The following is a 20,317-nucleotide window of genomic DNA, read 5'->3' on the forward strand; positions in this document are numbered from 1 at the left end:
TGCACTTTCAAAAGTATCAGCAGCTACGTATTCTCACCAAACTAATAAACCCACAAAACTCCTTCCAGATCAAATAAAAGTATCAAGCAACACAAAAATTTACTATATTTTGGGCAGAGGCAAGCAAACATCTGTGCAATAAATATAAAAAGTGTGGCCATAGTAACATACAAATCAATCCTTAGCAATTGGAGACACTGATCCCTTACAATAATGATTATCTAGGCTGTGTATGATGGCCAAGTGTCATCATGAAGTCTGTGCAGAATATTATAAACATGTCCATACCTAAAACAAAATTGTTATGGATGAGCAACTTCTTTATTACAATTGGGCGACGTTTCGGTGTAGATTCTAACACCATTATCAAGCAAATGATGATTTGCTTGATAACGGTGTTAGAATTTACACCGAAACGTCGCCCAATTGTAATAAAGAAGTTGCTCATCCATCAATTTTGTCTTAGTTACCATTCCAACTTCTAAATGCCACTCAAAGAAGATGTCCATACCTCCTTTTCAAACTCCTTGGCTACCTCCTTGAACCGGATGCTTTGGGTGTCTGCCATCTGATTTTCCCAGGTTTTATCTCCGGCTCGAACGGTCAGCTTTGCATCCGGTGCTAGGATTGCAAAATGTCTAGTTTTATTGCCAGCATACCAAAACGCTCTTATGAGAATGATCATGGCAACTGCCTGTCTACACAATAGTCAATCTTGGTTGATTATTCTGGTCTGTATTCGTGGCAGTGTTGACAGGAAGTCAAAACCAAAGAGACAACTTTGAAATGCATGATAAGTACATCATGTTAATGAGCAAAGACTATTTACTTAGAAACATTTCATAAAATATATTTCAGTAATCTAACCTTACCCGTAAGACTTCATAAAAAAGTGGTCCTTTGTAAGAGTGTAATGATATATCAAACTGTTGAATTATCACAATGGTTTAAAAATGCCAAAAGTATGCCTAACAATCGACAGTTTCAGTGGTTGCAATTAGTTGTTAATAATACATTATATTATGCGCATTTCAAGCCTGTCTGTGTGGTTGGTAAGCGAGGATTTTAACAACTCCAGATTAGAGTTACTTCCCTTTGGTTTGAGTAGTGATAGGTAGGAAAATGTCCGTATTTGAGATTGTCAGACTTTAGTTATTTCTATTACATTGACTAATATAATCATGAAGCCATAAAGATGGTTTACTACCATCGCAATACTACTGCATAGTTTGGGCTACTATTGAAGTGCAATTGCAATAGTGAAAATACCCCAATAGTCACCCTCGTCATTCAGACTTATTACAGCTGGTGATATCATCACAAGTTTGTACATAGTTGAACAACTCACGTTGATTGCCTGAATGGGTCTCTAGTCTGGACGCACTTGTATCGAGATTGCCTTGCGTAGATTGGTTCACTGTAATTCAACAACAGCATCAATAAGATTTTTGTCCCATGAAGCAATCACACAAACATTGTCGTGATTTTGGAATTCAAGAACTGGCTTGATACCAATTTTTTAGATGCACGAGTTATTCTAACAAGTGATTGTTTGTTTAATGCCGCACTCAGCAATATTCCAGCTATATCACAACGGTCTGTCAATAATCAAGTCTGGACCAGACAATCCAGTGATTGACATCATAAGCAATTGGGATACATTGACATGCATCAACCAAGTCTGCAAGTCTGACCACCCGATCCCGTTAGTCGCCTCTTGCAAAAAGCATGGGGGGATTGCCAACACCATTCATGATTCTATCATGAATATTGATAGCTATTCCTTATAATTACTAACTTTTTTAACAATAAAAATGGGCCAAACTGAAATGCATGTTACAAAGGAACTTCCATTCTGTAAAACTCAGATGCAGTTTTGCTAATGGTTGGTTGGTTTGTTGCGTAACGCCGCACTCAACATTATTACTGCTATATGACAGCGGTCTGTAAATAATCAAGTCTGGACCAGACAATCCAGTGATTAATGTCATGAGCATCGATCCACGCAATTGGGATCGATGACATGCATCAACCAAGTCAGTGAGCCTGACCACCCGATCCCGTTAGTCGCCTTTTACAACAAGCATAGTCAACTTTTACAGCAAGCATGGGTTGCTGAAGACCAATTCTACCCCAGAATCTTCATGGGTCTTTTGCTAATGGCTGCTCTGCTCTCACCGGGGTAGTGTGTATGGTCTCCAGGACTAACATGCTTCCTACTGTACATAACATACTCTTAATAGCAAAAATACAAGAAAGACTAAAGAAATATACATACTTGAAAAATATACGCCCACTCCGATGGCTGCCACAACCAATAAAACAACAAACAATATGACTCCAGCGAGGAAGTAGTGGCTCTTTTGGCGTTTTGATAATCGGCTAGTTCCATTGCTGGAGTCTGAAAATAAAAATGTTTAAATTTCTCAAGCTCACAATGAGAGACATCAATGGATGTTCAACAATCGCAATGAAATCAGATTTTTGAAACGATACAATATCTGTGCATAAAGATCTGAGGACAACTCCATAGACGATTGTGTCAGGAAAACTTTCCAGTTAGCAAAACAACATCAAGGCTTCAAAATTCTCAGACAAGTACCTTGAAAACAAATGTAATTAGGTAGTTGCACATGAAAAGAAATAAAGCCTGTCCTTTCTGAGAACCGTGCCTTCTACAGGCAAGAGGGTGTTCTGAGAACCGTGCCTTCTACATCCAAAAGGGTGTACTATTGATGGTATATTAAGGTGTACTGTTGAGGGCATATTGCTTTGTGCTTTCTTTTGCCAAGATCCAATGGTGGAAGTAATGAAACAAAGACAATTGGTTTTAATAAGTTGACACTGATTGGCTCAAATAAGAAATATATTTGAAATTGGAATGTTATTTATTGGGCCCAACATCTGTAACCCCACCCCAAAGGCTGGCTTCAGGGTTCACCTGAAGCTACTCGCTATGGAGGTAGATGGTTTTAGACCTTCATCCAGAGAGGTATGGCATCAGAGTATGAGATGATTTCAATGAGATTGGGATGTTAAAGTAAATCATTCAATATTTGTACATTAGACCAGACCAATTTGATTAAAGGATAAGCCAGAATGAAATTCAAAAAAAAATTAACCAAAATTATATAGGGGTCTCATTGTGATAGACTGAAAATATGTTTGCTCTGAACACCCCTTTAAAGGAAATAATGTTATTTAAAAAGTAACATTCAATTACAGTGGCTTATTTATCATTTTTATCCTGTATTTAACCATATTGAGATAAGAAATCTGTATAACATGAAACAAAACACGTCTAGTGTAAGTATACAGTTTAACAAATTTCCCGTTTAGGGGAAGGAAATTAAATCAACCTGTTTGTTCGAATCATATCAAGTTTCCAACATAAATCCATTCATGCACTGTGGAACACTCTGCCAGATGAACATTGTGTAAAGTCACAGTACCATAACAAATACACCATCTTTGGTTGAACTTTTAGACATTCTTATCATAGTGAGTCAGTAGCCATCTGTCTTAGTGAGTGTGTCTCATTTCCACTTGGTCATGAACTACTGTCCCGATCAAACAAAATGAAAACTGTTCTTACATGCATGCATTTGACCTCGTAAACATATTCTACTCAAAACAAGTTAAAGAACACCCACAACTTGAAGACTGTATGTTGCCATACCCACCAGCCATGACAGACATAGTCATATGAAAAAGTTTGATGTCCTATTAACTTATTGTTAGAAGTATATATCATACCAACCTGGAAACTATGTACTGAATTTTCTCTTTCTTAAACAAAAAAAACATGCTGTATCCTGTCCTAAGAAGAGTTGAATAAGGGAAGTAACTCTGCCTTTTGTTTTTTCCATCGTTTGAGCCCATGTCAGATCTTCATGCAGAAGGTATGGTTTTGGTGTAAAAGCATGTTATAACAAGATGGGCAGTAATGGTACATTCTCGGCATGGGGAACAGGCCTGGATCCTACAACTGGTACAGTTCCTCCCAGAAGCATGACTATATAGGAGAACGCATGATTTGTTCAGGGTTTGGTCTAGGGAAAAATATTGAGGAGTCGGGTGTTTGGACTGAATGCCGCTTTGTACAGTATTCCAGTCATATCACGAGGTGTCAGCTTGATGTGGGAGGAGAGGCCGAAGTGACGTTGGTCTCAGTAGTAAAACCCAGGAGCACGGGTAGCACGGGCACTAATAGGGTAACTATAAGTGTAAGCATGTCACAAGGGCGCAGCAGCCAAGTTTGAGGGCATGCCCACCAGAAATTAAAAAAAAATTAGATGCTCTTAAAAAGCTATTTCCTGCATTTTGTGACTGTTTATGTCAGATGTTATTTGTAACAAATATTAGCAATTTATTTATCTTTATAATTTTCCATTAGTAGTATGTATAGGTGTTTCATCAACACATTTACGACTTTCATTCAAGAAACATCCATGGAGACAAATGATATTTGAACATTAAAACGAATCGGTAATATTTCTTTTTTGTGTTTTCACAAGTTCATTAGTAGTATGTGATGGTTATTTATATTTTCATATTTTAACGTGTGACGACCTATTATTATTATGAAAAAAAAACTGTGAGAGTGCGGTTTGTTTATGTCACAAACCATCTTACACTAAAATTCTTAAGTGTGTAAAGAGTCCGATTTTCAAATTGGACACTCAATATCAGGTTCGACCAAGTTTAAATTAATGATTTACTGCATAGGTGGTAAATTGAGTTTTACTTACAAAAAAATGTCCTTTTTAAGGTGTAAAAAATTGTGCTTTTTTTCTAAGGTGTAAGCAATTGCTTTTCTGCTACAATGTGTAAAAAATTGTGCTTTTTTTCTAAGGTGTAAGCAATTGCTTTTCTGCTACAATGGTAGTTTCGCCCCTGGTAAAGGGGATGACCAAGCATTAAACAATCAACCCAAGATCATAGGTTTGTGGCTTGCCAAGGATTCAACTCTGCACAGTGAATTGTGGCCCCTTAGAGGACTGCCCGCACAACAACCCCCCCCCCCCCCCCCCCCCTCCCCATCAAACTTTAATGACACCTAAAAAATCCCTAAACCTAGCGCATTTTATTAACTCCAATGATGCATGCAGCTTACGTGTTTTCACGTCATGATCGTGAATGCTCACATTGGGATCACACCATAAACAATATAACAGTAATGCCACAGACACCACCTTACCGGAACTAGAAACGAAATAACAGTAACGACACAGACAACACCTTACCGGAACTAGAAACGAAATCGAAGTAACGCCACAGACAACACCTTACCTGAACTGGAAGCCATATGATATGGACGCTGCTTCTGGCTCGTGTCGTACACGAAATTCGGGTTGTCGTACATATGGCGCCCGTACCCAGCAAGCTGCATCCTTGTCGGGGTATAGAACTCGTCGTCCTCCCTGGTGTAGTATTTCTTGTCGGACATCCTTGCCCCCCGACCGGAACTCCTCGCCTGTCGTCGGCTTTGGGACCTTCTGCTCGATCGTTTACTTCCGCTCAATGGGTATATGTAGTACCCTTCCGAATAAGGGCTTCGTATGAGATCGACTTTCTTCCAGTTGTCTTGTTTCTGAGGCACAAACAGACACAAAAACAATATTTACAACAACCATGCTATAGACTTGACCATTAAATTACTGTATAGTTAAACCTCCCAAAGTGCCTGTTGGCCATCTCCAAATGAACATTCATGCAGACGACAGAAGGAACACGTCGCTATACGCATGCGCTGAAATTGACTTGCACGTACAGCACGTGCTAGTACTGACTCACCCGTGTTGTTTGGGACAGCGCTTCCCGCGCGCGAAACAGGCCTGTTTACTCCGTCGCGACTATCGAGTCGGACGAAGCGTGGTGAAAAGGAGACGGGCAATGGTGCGACTCTAGCCTAATGTGTGAGAAATATAAACCAGGGATCTAATCTTAGTTGAGATGAAAATGAAAGCATAATGGGTGCTACAAACTGATTCTTATTACAGAAGACACAAGAAAAACAACCCAAGCAATTCGACAGCAAAGAAATATTAGATTAATGATTGTTAACACAAAAGCAAAACAGCGCCGATACCCACAAACTACATCTGTGTACTTATACGGGATAGAAATACGCTGACCCGTGAAAATCAGGGGTAGATCTAGAATAGGTCTTCAGCAACCCATATATATATATATTATTATTTTTGTTTAACGCCGCACTCAGCAATATTCCAGCTATATGACGGCGGTCTGTAAATGATCGAGTCTGGACCAGAAAATCCAGTGATTGACGTTATGAGCATCGATCCACGCAATTGGGATACGATGACATGCATCAACCAAGTCAGCGAGCCTGACCACCCGTTCCCGTTAGTCGCCTTTTACGACAAACATAGTCGCCTTTTACGGTAAGCATGGGTTGATGAAGACCTATTCTACCCCGGATCTTCACGGGTCAGCAACCCATATATACCGTAACAGGCCACTATGCATGCTTGTCGTAAGAAGCGACTAATCGATCAAGTGGTCAGGCTTGCTGGTTGATGCATGTCATCGTGTCCCAATTGCGTGGATCGATGCTCATGATGTGAATCACTGGATTTTCTGCTCAAGACTCGAGTATTTACAGACCGTCGTCATATAGCTGGAATATTGCCGAGTGCGACGTTAAACAACAAACAAACAGGCCTGTGCGTAAACAGTTGGTTTTTTGAAGTGGTGAGAGCCGGGTATTGGGTGGCAAAAATGGCTTCTGAGTATGGGCTGTATAGATGGTGACCGGCGGTAAGATCAACTGTCAGCCGATAGTCGTCTTCGACACTGGCTCAACCCCGATTCCATCTCAGCCCGCGATATCTCGGCGTCATTTTGCGAGAAGCTCACTCGCTCGCCCACTCACTCACTCACTCAAGTCATTCGTCACAACTCGCCCCTTTCCGTAACCTGCCAGAAGAATCGTCCCCCTATCGATGAATGTTTTGCGCGACAATACGACAAGCAAACCAAAATGCGCGTATGATTTCAACTTCTTCGGTCAAAGAATCCCTCAAGAATAATTTTTGATTTTACACATGTCTTGTCTAAAAATATACCCAAGATACGGTTATATGTGTTCAATCATGGTTTATAATGCCGCATGTCCCGATGTGCTTTTATTTTCATCCGAAATGATAAAATATATGGGGAAACATAAGTGAATCAGTACGCAACGAGTAGACAATTCTTATAGCTATGCCCGTTTGCGCTTAGACGGAACCTCGTCGCAAAAATGGCCACGAGAGGGGCACGAGTCGCTATTCGGCTTGTCCCGGAATAACACGAGTTGGTCACGAATGTCAGTGAAGTGTGGCATTATGACACAGTAAGCGAAATGTCTGAGACCAAAGACACTGATATCCCGTTACTCCACAACCAAACATCCGGACAACTTGTGTATATGACGCAGGGCCATCTTCATCTTGTCAGCATGCTGACGGGGTTAACATATTGATCATGTGAACGTGCAGCACGCCTGAGAACAGGGCGTCCGACCTCGGATAAAAAAATCCGTGGTTCGATTCCTATAACGCGAAATGTACATGTTAAAGCCGATATATATAATAAACAATATATGTTTAAGCAGCAGCAGATACAGTAGCGGAAAAAACGAAGACGAGCACATACTTCATTAGTCTGGTAAGTTTGATCATCCGGACGATTTCATAGTGAACCACATCGTCCGGATTAACGAGGTTTTTCTTTAAGATGAAAATGTTTGACTAATATGCTTTTAAATACCCTATAATTGTGTTTGTTTGTTTTTTAACGCCGCATTCAGTAATATTCAAGCTATTTGAAGGCGGTTTGTAAATATTCGAGTCTGAAACAGGCAATCCAGTGATTAACATTATGAGCATCGATCTACGCAATTGGGATACGATGACAAGCAATTTTGTATTCATATAACGTGTTTCTGGATAGTAAAACCTGTTCTCGTCGCTATATGGCCGAAATAATGCCGATGCAATGTTACATCTAAACTCACTCACTTTATTTCCCCTATCTCCTCGACCTGCGCAAATGTGCACATGCACACGACAATTTGAACCCATACCATGACAATGTATAAAAATATTAAACATTGAAAATACGATTCTAGCTTAACACACCCAGGTATTGTACATTTATCGATTTTAAGATATCTATGATTTTGAAATTAAAAGAATATGAAACAGATAACATGTGACGAGAAATGGGGTTAAACGTCGCGCGTGTGTGTGTGTGTGTGTGTGTGTGTGTGTGTGTGTGTGTGTGTGTGTGTGTGTGTGTGTGTTTGGCTGCTTGTACTATTCAGGACTAATGCCGATGTTTTGTGCTAGCCCACTGAGATACCATGCCGCAGTTAACATGGATACCCTACTCAGACACAGTATACTGACTCCGAGCCGACCAGTTTTAGCCCTTTGTGCCCAGCGTCTGACAAATGCTCTATCCTCTACATCAAGTAGGGTGTCGAAACAGACAACAGATTCAATAGTTTATGTCAACAACATAACCCCGGCGATCCTCGCAACCCAGGTCGCCATGCAGTTTTATGTCAGTTCGGTGGAGCGGAAACTCATATATATATATATATATATATATATATGTGTGTGTGTGTGTGTGTGTGTGTGTGTGTGTGTGTGTGTGTGTGTGTGTGTTACTTCTAGTAAACTCATGTAGCCACGATTTCAACGAATATGGCCGCGACTGAAATACAACATGAAACGCGTGACGCCATTTGTCGAGCAGATTTTCGAGAAGATTGTCGAGAAATCTTTATATGTTCATTCTTGATACATTTGATATTTGATATAAACTGTTTGCATACGTAAAGGGCTTGGGTTGTAGTTCGGGTTGAAGTAGCCGTTAGTATTATATTAGCATCAACATTATTAGCATCAGCATTATATTAGCATCAGCATTATATTAGCATTAGCATTATATTAGTATTAGCATTATATTAGCATTAGCAACATATTAGTATTATATGAGCATTAGCATTATATAAGCATTAGCATTAGCATTATATTAGCATCAGCATTACATAAGCATTAGCATTAGCATTATATAAGCATTAGCATTAGCATAATCACGCCCGGGGGCACCCATCTTCCCGAGGCAAGAGAGTTAACTGACTTTGTAAGTCCAGTTTCCTTGCCGAACTAGGCTGGAATTCCTGGGCTCGATCGTAGCGCCACCAGTGGTTATTACGAGTTATGTCCCTTCTAAGCCAATCCTATGGACCAATCAGGTTCCACCTCTCGTATCACTTGCATTTGTTTCAAACAAAATGGCGGCACCGAGTCAGGACGATCTGATCAATAATCAAGATATATATTGTGATAAAACGGGTGCATCAAATCACTTGAGGACCTTGATTAAAAACATAAAAAGATTTGGAAAATATCTTTTGGCTTTGCAAATCTTGTAATCGACCGAAATCTGCACGAAAGTTTACAAACCGGATTTCGATTTCGTTGCACGATTTTTATTGGACTATGCATAGAGTCGTTAGTCCAGTTAAAATGTAACTCCATTATACCAGCCTAGTTCGGCAAGGATGGAAACAGGACTTTTATAGTCAGTTAACACTCTTTTTCTTCGGGAAGATGGAGGCACTAAGAATCGGTTTCACACTTTGTATAAACATCTGAAATAAAACGCGGGTTTTTAGTTTGAGATGTTAACAGTTTAACCACTAGGCTACACGATCACCGCCACGGGGAATTACCTAGCCCACATAATGGGGTGTTATATATGATGGGGGATTAATCAGATGATCTGATAGGGAATTCATATTTCAGCAGGGTGGGGAATAACACGGTGGTTCATGGTGGGAATTATCATGATTATAAATGATACGAGATAACATGGTGATACATGACGGGAATTATCACGGTTATACATGACGGGAATTATCACGGTTATACATGATGGGAATTAACATGGTTATACATGATGGGAATTAACACTTTTATACATGACGGGAATTAACACGGTTATACATCATGGCAATAAACACTGTTATACATGACGGGAATAAACACTGTTATACATCATGGGAATAAACACTGTTATACATGACGGGAATTAACACTGTTATACATGATGGGAATTAACACTGTTATACATGATGGAAATAAACACTGTTATACATGACGGGAATTAACACGGTTATACATGACGGAATAAACACTGTTATACATGACGGGAATTAACACGGTTATACATGACGGGAATAAACACTGTTATACATGATGGGAATTAACACGGTTATACATGACGGAAATAAACACTGTTATACATGACGGAAATAAACAATGTTATACATGATGGGAATAAACACTGTTATACATGACGTGCATTAACATGGTTATACATGACGGGAATTAACACTGTTATACATGACGGGAATAAACACTGTTATACATGACGGGAATAAACACTGTTATACATGACGGGAATTAACACTGTTATACATGACAGGAATTAACACTGTTATACATGACGGAAATAAACACGGTTATACATGACGGGAATAAACACGGTTATACATTACGGGAATAAACACTGTTATACATGACGGGAATTAACACGGTTATACATGACGGGAATAAACACTGTTATACATGACGGAAATAAACACTGTTATACATGACGGGAATAAACACTGTTATACATGACGGAAATAAACACGGTTATACATGACGGAAATAAACACGGTTATACATGACGGGAATAAACACTGTTATACATGATGGGAATAAACACTGTTATACATGATGGGAATAAACACTGTTATACATGACGGGAATAAACACTGTTATACATGATGGGGCATTAACACGGTTATACATGACGGGAATAAACACTGTTATACATGATGGGGCATTAACACGGTTATACATGACGGGAATAAACACTGTTATACATGATGGGAATAAACACTGTTATACATGATGGGAATTAACACGGTTATACATGACGGGAATAAACACTGTTATACATGATGGGAATAAACACTGTTATACATGATGGGAATAAACACTGTTATACATGACGGGAATAAACACTGTTATACATGATGGGGCATTAACACGGTTATACATGACGGGAATAAACACTGTTATACATGATGGGGCATTAACACGGTTATACATGATGGGAATAAACACTGTTATACATGATGGGGCATTAACACCGTTATACATGATGGGAATTAACACGGTTAAACATGATGGGGCATTAACACGGTTATACATGATGGGGCATTAACACCGTTATACATGATGGGAATTAACACTGTTAAACATGATGGGGCATTAACACGGTTATGAATGATATAACAACATGGTGGATAACTGACATGGCCATGAGTTGATTATTCCCATTACACGTTAGTTTTTTGTTTGTCGCCGCACTCGGCAATATTCCAGCTATATGACGGCGGTCTGTAAATAATCGAGTTTGGACCAGACAATCCAGTGATTAATATCATGAGCATTGATCCACGCAATTGGGATCGATGACATGCATCAACCAAGTCAGCGAGCCTGACCACCCGATCCCGTTAGTCGCCTTTTACGACAAGCATGGTCACCTTTTACGACAAGCATGGGTTGCTGAAGACATATTCTATCCCGTAATCTTCACGGGTCCATTACACGTTAGTCTGTGGTTCTTACGTTACATGGTAATCACGAGGCAGTGTTAACATAAACTACAGAAGGTGCGAGGCGTGGTCACAGCCATGGAAACACTCGAGATCGGAAAACCAGGACAGACATCTTGTTTCACTGAATAACCACACAATAGAGATTCATCGCAAATTAAATAATTATTAAAAATAGATACATTTTTAAAGAAACAGCGTGATCTTATACATTGGACCATTGTGATCAGAGGTTGTACGGTCCTTGGCCCACTTGCACAAAGCGATCTTAGTGCGACGACTTTTGTAAGCCTATGTTAGAGTATGGGAGTTATGATCATCATAGCGCTAAGGCCGCTTTGTGCATGTTGGCCATGGTGCTTTGAGGGAAGCATTTCTCCTATGTAAGCTTGTCCACAATTGCATGGGATGTGGTAAACTGCTCCTGATGGTTCTAGTTTGTGGCTGGATGGATACATCTAGGCCCCTCCAAACCCGAATAAAAGAACATCAAAGCTCAGTCTCCAAAGATGACTCTAAATCAGCTCTATCAGACCACATCCTTGACAACCCAAGCCACAACATCCAGTGGGAGAGAGTCACAACCCTCGCCACCAACCTCAAAGACTTCAAGATCAGGAAACTACAAGAAGCCATCAACACCAAAAGACTCCAGTCGTCAATCAACCGTGACCAAGGCTATTACATACCCCCGGCGTACCATCAACTCACCAAAGACCTCAATCACCCATAATCCTGTTGTTTATATTACTGGCTTCATCCTTTGTTTATGTCACTGACTTCACCGATGATTGTCATCACTGCCCTTGTGTGTACGTAACAGGCTTCTCTACTCCAGTATAACAATATCTTCTCTACTGTATAAACATCCCAAAACCAAGCTCTAGCTCGTAAACACCCCTTACTTACCCCAATATCCCAAAGAATAACAAACTACCTAAATGAACACCAAATTAAAAATCTTAAACAAAACTGCAAACAATCAAATATCTTCACCCCTAAACTCAAAATACCCAAAATAGACACAACACTAGCTAGCCAAATAAATAAACAAACCGACCCAAACATAGCTAAAATCACTACACTAGCATACATACACGAAAATTGGCCAAATTGGTGTCACATTTACACGAACGGATCTTCAGATCCGACCTCCAAACACAGGTTTCGGAGTCCATACCACACAACCAACTAAAACCACACAATCCTTCCGACTCCCAAACAACCAATCAATATTCACGACAGAACTAATGGGCATGGCCTCAGCCCTCCATAATCAAGAATCCAAAAACCACAAAAAAATCCTAATACTGACCGACTCCCTTAATGGACTGCAAGCCCTCCAAAACAAAAATACCAAAAACCGACCTAAATTAATAAATCAAATACTTAAAAGCTCCAACGACCTAACTAAGACAGGCAAACAAATAACCTTCTTGTGGATACCCGCCCACGTAGGAATATACGGTAATGAAAACGCCGATAAGGCAGCAAAACTATCCCTCAAAATCCCAGAAATAAGCTTAAACTTACCCATCTCAAAATCAGAAATCTAAAGCGTAAACAAGCAAAAATTCACCAAAAAATGGCATAACCTATATCTAAACTCGAATAGCCAAATCAAAAAAGTACTCAGCAAACCACTAACCAAACCAAAAATTCTCCATCCATCAAAAACAATCGACAGAGTAATCACTAAACTCCAAACAGGACACACCAACCTAAATAACCACCTAAAAAAAATATAAAAACACACACTACAGGTAACTGCCCATACTGCAAACAACTAGAAACCCCAGAACACGCACTCATCCACTGCACACATTACCTAACAGATCGAACCGCATTACAAACCACCCTCTATCTAAACAAGGCTCTCACTCTAGAAGCAATACTAAACCCACAAAATAAACTAGAAAACTTCAAGGCCTTAGGTGTATTCTTAATCAAAACGGAACTAATAAAACGCATCTAAAAACACTATAATCTACCAAATCGACAACACATAAATAAACAAACATCCACCATACCCAGCTCCCTTAGTTCTACTCCCCAACCCCATCGGCATCTATTCTAAATCTCAAAATTCCCAAATTCTATATAAGCAACCCCTAAAGCCCCCTCTTGGGTTGCACACACCACTTTCGCCCCTTTCGGAAACACATTAAATGGCCTGGTCGGGCCCGTGTGCGAAATACGCATCAGTCGGAAAGCGCACGTTAAATCTCCAAAGTAAGTAAGTAAGTATGTACAAACATTGCCTCCTATTTGTATAATTTTTATACTTGCCAACCACACTCTGCAAATCATAGTGATAGAACCTACACCGAAACGTCGCTCTTAATAAAGAAGTTGTTCAACCATAAATTCTTATCCTTATTCAGTACTCTAACTTCTAAATGCCTATCAAAGAAGTTAAACTTGTAAACACCTTACATCTAATAACAGGCGTGTATTTAGGTCACATATAAACTAAATAAAAACCGTGTCGGTCACATCCCCCGAAGCTCGTGACATTGGCATCCCCGCGGTTTCACGTGACACAACAAACACAATGGAGAGAACCAGTGTTGCGAAATCCCCTCGTCTCAAATACCTTCCCATAGTGAGACAGCAATTGTATTGTATGGACGGTGGACTGAGGTCAGGGACGTCAGGCATGAACACTCGGTGAGAATGGATATTCCACACAACTCATAATGGGTTTCTGAAATCTAGTATTGAATTATTTATGTTTCAGACTATTGTACATGTGTAATATTCAAATGTTGTATAAAGATTTATGGTTGGGTAAGTTTACCAACGCGCACGGCTTGTTGTACAGGGGTAGCCAAGTGGTTAAAGCGTTCGCTCGTCACGCCGAAGACCCGGGTTCGATGGGTACAATGTGTGAAGCCCATTTCTGGTGTCCCCCGCGGTGATATTGCTGGGATATTGCTAAAAGCTGCGTAAAACCATACTCACTCACTGTTGTACAGGGTTGCGTCCCCTAGAAGACGCGATCCGTGACTATGGATTCGAATCTTGGATTCGACCCGATTGTGATCGTTGGTCTATCCATGAGTGGTGAATGTGTACGACCTGCGTCACGACCTTTCTCCCACGTTAAGCTGACACGCCGTGTTATAACTGAAATACTGTTCAAAGCGTCGTTATACCAAACCCACTCTTGACCCGTGAAGATTCGGGGTAGAATTGGCCTTCAGGAACCCATGCTTGCCGTAAAAGGTGACCATGATTGTCGTAAAAGGCGACTAACGGGATCGGGTGGTCAGGCTCGCTGACTTGGTTGATGCATGTCATCGATCCCAATTGCGTGGATCGATGCTCGTGATATCAATCACTGGATTGTCTGGTCCAGACTCGATTATTTACAGACCGCCGTCATATAGCTGGAATATTGCTGATTGCGGCAACAAACCAACCAACAACCAACCAAACCCACTCACTCACTCTGAGGCATGTGCCACTTTGGGCTTTCTACTAACACCAAGCTGACCCGCCGTGGTTACTGAAACACTGCTTATAGGACGTCGTGAAATCCAAGTCACTCACTCACTCACTTTAAGGGGTCGGTGGGGTAGCCAAGTGGTTAAAGCGTTCGCTTGTCATGCCGAAGATCAAGGTTCAATTCCCAACAAGGATACAATGTGTGAAGCCCATTTCTGGTGTTCCTTAGATATTGCTGTTATTGCTGGAATATTGCTAAAAGCGGCGTAAAACCAAACTCAATCACTTTAAGACAAAAACAGAAATATACAATCCGAACTTCTTAAATTTATTTAATGTATTTTCAAAACCCAATTGGAGAGCGGAAGGTCCGGGGTTCGATCCCCGGCCGCGTCATACCAAAAGACGTTAAAAGATGGTACTTGTTGTTACCCTGTCTGGCGCTCGGCATTAAGGGGCTAAAACAAGGACTGGTCGGCTCGGAGTCAGTATCCTGTGTCTGAGTGGGGTATTCATGTTAAACTGCGGCATGGTATCTCAGTGAGCTTGCACTATAAATCGCCACACACATACATACACGTGCATGCACGTCGCTATATAAGTGCAATAATCTTTGACGCGACGTTAAACCCCATTTCACCTCACCTCAAAACCCAATTTAAATGACCTGGCCTACACAATACGCCTGTCTGACGCATCTTCAATAACACAACATGATTAATGCTACACGTACTATAAATACCATATGTAATGCTGGTCCGTGAGAATTAACACCTGGCTGTCGGAAGTATACGTTACAAACGACTTCTGTTGTCGTTGCGACGTACGTATATGTCTCTGATAGAAAACTTTGATCCGCTACTTGTTTAGCCTTGGCTGCATATGGTACGGATTGAGTGAGTCTGGTTAAACGCCGCTTGAATCAATTATTCCAGCAACATTAATGCAAGGTTTTCATATAATATACCCATGTTGGAAATCGAACCCGGAGCGTAAATGTAAGAGGCGAGCGCCCCATCCACACGGCCTTAGTATATACTGAACAAACAAAGTTACAGAACATGAATATTTTGGAGGATATTTTCATGAAATTTTGTGCTCCGTCTTCACTACAAAAAGTCCATTAAGATAATCAGGATTCCTAACTTGTTTTGTTTAGTAAATATGCAAGGAAAGACAAGGATGCATATCCCAACTCTCACTTTTCCAGTGACAGTATTGACATTTAAATCCCTTATATGTAGTACTTAAATAATCATTCCTAGAATTTGTCTTTGAAAAGTATGCTAGAAAAAGAAGTAGTGAGCAGCAATTATGGTGTGATGGCCCATTTAAACTAAATCAATTTCACGTAGCCCCAAAAATGCACATACATATGACGTGGCCCTGATACATTGTTTGTCGTTGTTTCAAATTACCCAGGAAGGGTCGTTGAGGGGTCGGAATTCGCTGTACAGAATTGCGTCCCTTTGGTGTGACAGAATACTGTGATCGTGGGAGTCTTAGATTCGCCCTGAGTATGGTTGTCAGCATCATACCCATGATCCTGGGTGTCACTTAAGGCTTTCCTCATCACTCACTCACTCACTCACTCACTCAAATTACCCGACATTCCTTTCAACTCGGTTATGACGCACATACCGTTTTCCGGTTAACAACGCATGCATATTTCGCATCCACTATGAACATAAAATAAATAATAGGAAAAACAAAATTTAACCATTTTTAAAAATTTATTCACCCTCCTCTATAAATTGTTTTCTGTTTGTTAATAATCATATAAACATATGTTTGCTTGTTTAACGCCACATTCCAGACAATATTCCAGCTTCACGTATAACGAGGGCGACTTCTAAATCATTAAAATAAAGTTGGAAATATCGTTTAAAAAATGATAAAATGAGACTGTTACCATCAAGATTTTAAAATGAATTTGGAACAACACAGCGTCGAGAAAAAAAATTATACCTCGTATCTTTAGAATTACTTTATTTATCTATTTTAAAAACCGGGACGGCTTTCATTGCAAGGTTTACACGCCAGAGATATATTTGGTAACAGGTATCGATCGATCTGGTAGTCATAACAACAAGCCATACGCAGGTATAATTTACGTGTCCTGAAACGATATATCTAAGTGCCGAGATCTCCCACCCAGCAGGCTTCATTCCAGTGCCTGCCGATGACATTTCGTTGTGAATCATTTACGAAAACACTATCGTCGTAACGCTATACGATACCGCCTTCCTGCGCTTATGAAACCGACCTTGCCCTGACCTTTCATTCTTACAAAACGAGTGAGTGAGTGAGGTTTTACGCCGCTTTCAGCAATATTCCAGCAATATCACGGCGGGGGATACCAGAAATGGGCTTCACACATTGTACCCATGTCGGGAATCGAACCCGGGTCTTCGGCGTGACGAGCGAACGCTTAAACCACTAGCCTACCCGACCGCTCCCTTACAAAAGGCTGGGTCATAAACAATGTTCCCAAAAGCTTTTCTATTTGACAAACACACGTGTGCGTGTTACGTGTTTTTTGTGTCGATTCGCAATTTCATCACAAGCACAAACAGTCTTTTGATACCTGAGGAATATCTCGGTCACGTCCCCACATCAATAACGACATCATGGCATACCAGGAGGTTACTAAGCTACATTGAATGGCTACATTAGATTTCACCATACAGCGTAATGCCTATTCAGTGTATTTCTTGTTTAACGCCACACTCCGCAATAATCCATCTTCATGACGGCGGCCTGTAACACTCGCGTCAGAACTAGACAAGCCAATGACTGATATCATGACACGTTATCAAACATAGGAACATAGCCTGACCACCCGATCCACTAAGACGCCTCGTACGACAAGCATAGGTTACTGGAATCTGTAATCACTACTGGGTGGGGTAGTGGTTTGCATTCCACTGTCCGAATACCGACCGATGTTGTTCGTGTAGAAAGACGCCCGATCTTGAGAAAGGCTTTTGTTGTGGTTTTAAGTTAACAATTTTTCAAATTAGCGTAACATTTGTCCAAGGGTCACGCCTGACGCTAGACTGTCATGTGATTGTCACGTGATCTGACGAAATTATTTACAAAATGGATTCCTATCAATGCAGGACGAGATAACCTGTGGGGTGGAGATTCAGCCGATTGTCGTAATGACAAGAGACATAAGAGATGTGCAGCATTTTGAGTGAGTGAGTGAGTATGGTTTAACGCCGCTTCTAGCAATATTCCAGCAATATCACGGCGGGGGACAGCAGAAATGGGCTTCACACTTTGAACCCATGTCGGGAATCGATCCCGGGTCTTCGGCGTGACGAGCGAACGCTTTAACCACTAGGCTACCCGACAGCCCCTGCAGCAGTGTGAAAGGAGAAAACAAATGTGGGATGTGGTTGAATGTTATACTACAGTAAAGGACACTCTGGTCTGTCGTAACAAATGTTTGGTTGGTTCACAGACGACTGATCAGTATATATGTATACAGCCTATACCATATAAATATGATTCATTCACTAATGTTAGACATTTAGTCCAAGAAATAAAGTTATCTTATTTCAAAAATATATCTAGAAAATGAAAATAATGATATCCAAATGGAGCCAAGAACAATCCTTCTAGAGATGAGGAAATCTAGACTTGCCAAAACATTCTAGACTTGAGTTGGACTCCTTTTTATTTTTCTCTCTAGGCTCTCCCACACAGACTACACAATTATCAAAAGGGGGGTTGGTGGTGTAAACTCCCTTAATTGGTTGTCAACAAATCGATATAATCTCAGTTACTTTGATTATATATTGTATACATAAAAATAACGTCACACACCCTGTCCCAGCCATGTCGAGTGATGTCGCCTTCCGCAAGCATATCGGATGACCTCCACAATAACCTACATACCACATTCGTGTTATTCCGGGACAAGCAGAATAGAGACTCGTGCCCCTCTCGTGGCCATTTTTTGCGACGAGGTTCCGTCTAAGCGCAAAGGGGCATAGCTAAAAGAATTGTCTACTCGTTGCGTACTGATTCACGTATATTTCCCCATATATTTTATAATTTCGGATGAAAATTAAAGCACATCGGGACATGCGGCATTATAAACCATGATTGAACACATATAACCGTATCTTGGGATTATTTTTAGACAAGACATGTGTAAAATAAAAAAATATTCCTGAGGGATTCTTTGACCAAAGAACTTGAAGTCATACGCGCATTTTGATTGGTTTGTCGTATTTTCGCTCATAACATTTATCGATAGGGGGACGAGTCGTCTGGCAGGTTACGGAAAGGGGCGAATGGTGACAAATGCTACACACCATTCTTGACCTACCCGAGAACACGAGCATGGCTGGTCGTGATAAATGATACCCGACACCAGTTTCCCGTATTAAGCAGCTTGAATCACAAAGGCGAATATGCGGGGTTACAGATACCTGCTTTTGACTCATTCAGTATACACTCACAAGTTAGCCTTCGCATTTCCTTGGGTATTCAATATATTTAACTCCCATAGGTCCAGTCCATTGTGCATCTGTACATCATTGAGTAGGTATTTGATTTTGAAATAATTCTTCTCCAATCCTGTTTCAGATGAATTTTAATTTGTACCTATTCGTGGACTGCGCCAAGTGTGTCTATGTCGCATAAACACACAATAGCGATACACATGCTTGCATTCAACCAGTAAATAAAGACCTGTATAAAGAAATGCAGGCACTTAAGTTGTAAAGGATACATTGGATAATTACGCAGTGTTGTCACACGACTGTTTTTTTAAAAAATTTTTTACGCGAATTTGTACGCAACGAACTCAAAATTTAGTTAATGGTGATACATTTTGCGTATTTCACTCAAATTCGAAGCTTATCCGGGCCTCATATTTTTTTTAAACCTCATGTTGATGTTTTGAATAGATGTTTGAACTTCTTATGGCTTTTGAGATGAGACAGTTGTTTCTTTTGATACATGTAATTATTGCTTTTTTAGCCAGCGCACATTAGAAAATAGCTTTTTACATCATTACCTGTGACGCTGCTTTGCGGTAGTGTCTGGTGTCAAGGGGTGTATCGATTGTTCAAGCAATGGCCATGTTCCGGTGGTATTGTATCAAGTTAACATATCAATAGTTCACACTGATACCGTTTCTGACTATTTCGACCAAAC

The 20,317-nt window shown here is 40.4% G+C and overlaps 1 protein-coding gene across 1 annotated transcript in view; it reads right to left on the minus strand.

The window, feature by feature from the left end:
* Nucleotides 1–20,317, minus strand: part of LOC139452728 (uncharacterized) — a 143,866-nt gene that overhangs the window by 113,464 nt on the left and 10,085 nt on the right. Inside the window, exons 2-5 of the mRNA XM_071234304.1 lie at nt 5,293–5,593; nt 2,279–2,401; nt 1,349–1,417; nt 512–621 (exon numbers count right to left, since the gene is read on the minus strand). Coding sequence (XP_071090405.1) covers nt 512–621; nt 1,349–1,417; nt 2,279–2,401; nt 5,293–5,449 — 459 coding nt within the window. The 5' untranslated portion in view covers nt 5,450–5,593. The remainder of the gene's footprint in view (nt 1–511; nt 622–1,348; nt 1,418–2,278; nt 2,402–5,292; nt 5,594–20,317) is intronic.

This window comes from Haliotis cracherodii, unplaced genomic scaffold (assembly GCF_022045235.1).
Source record: "Haliotis cracherodii isolate W230 unplaced genomic scaffold, xgHalCrac1.p SCAF_9, whole genome shotgun sequence".
Lineage (NCBI taxonomy): Eukaryota > Metazoa > Mollusca > Gastropoda > Lepetellida > Haliotidae > Haliotis > Haliotis cracherodii.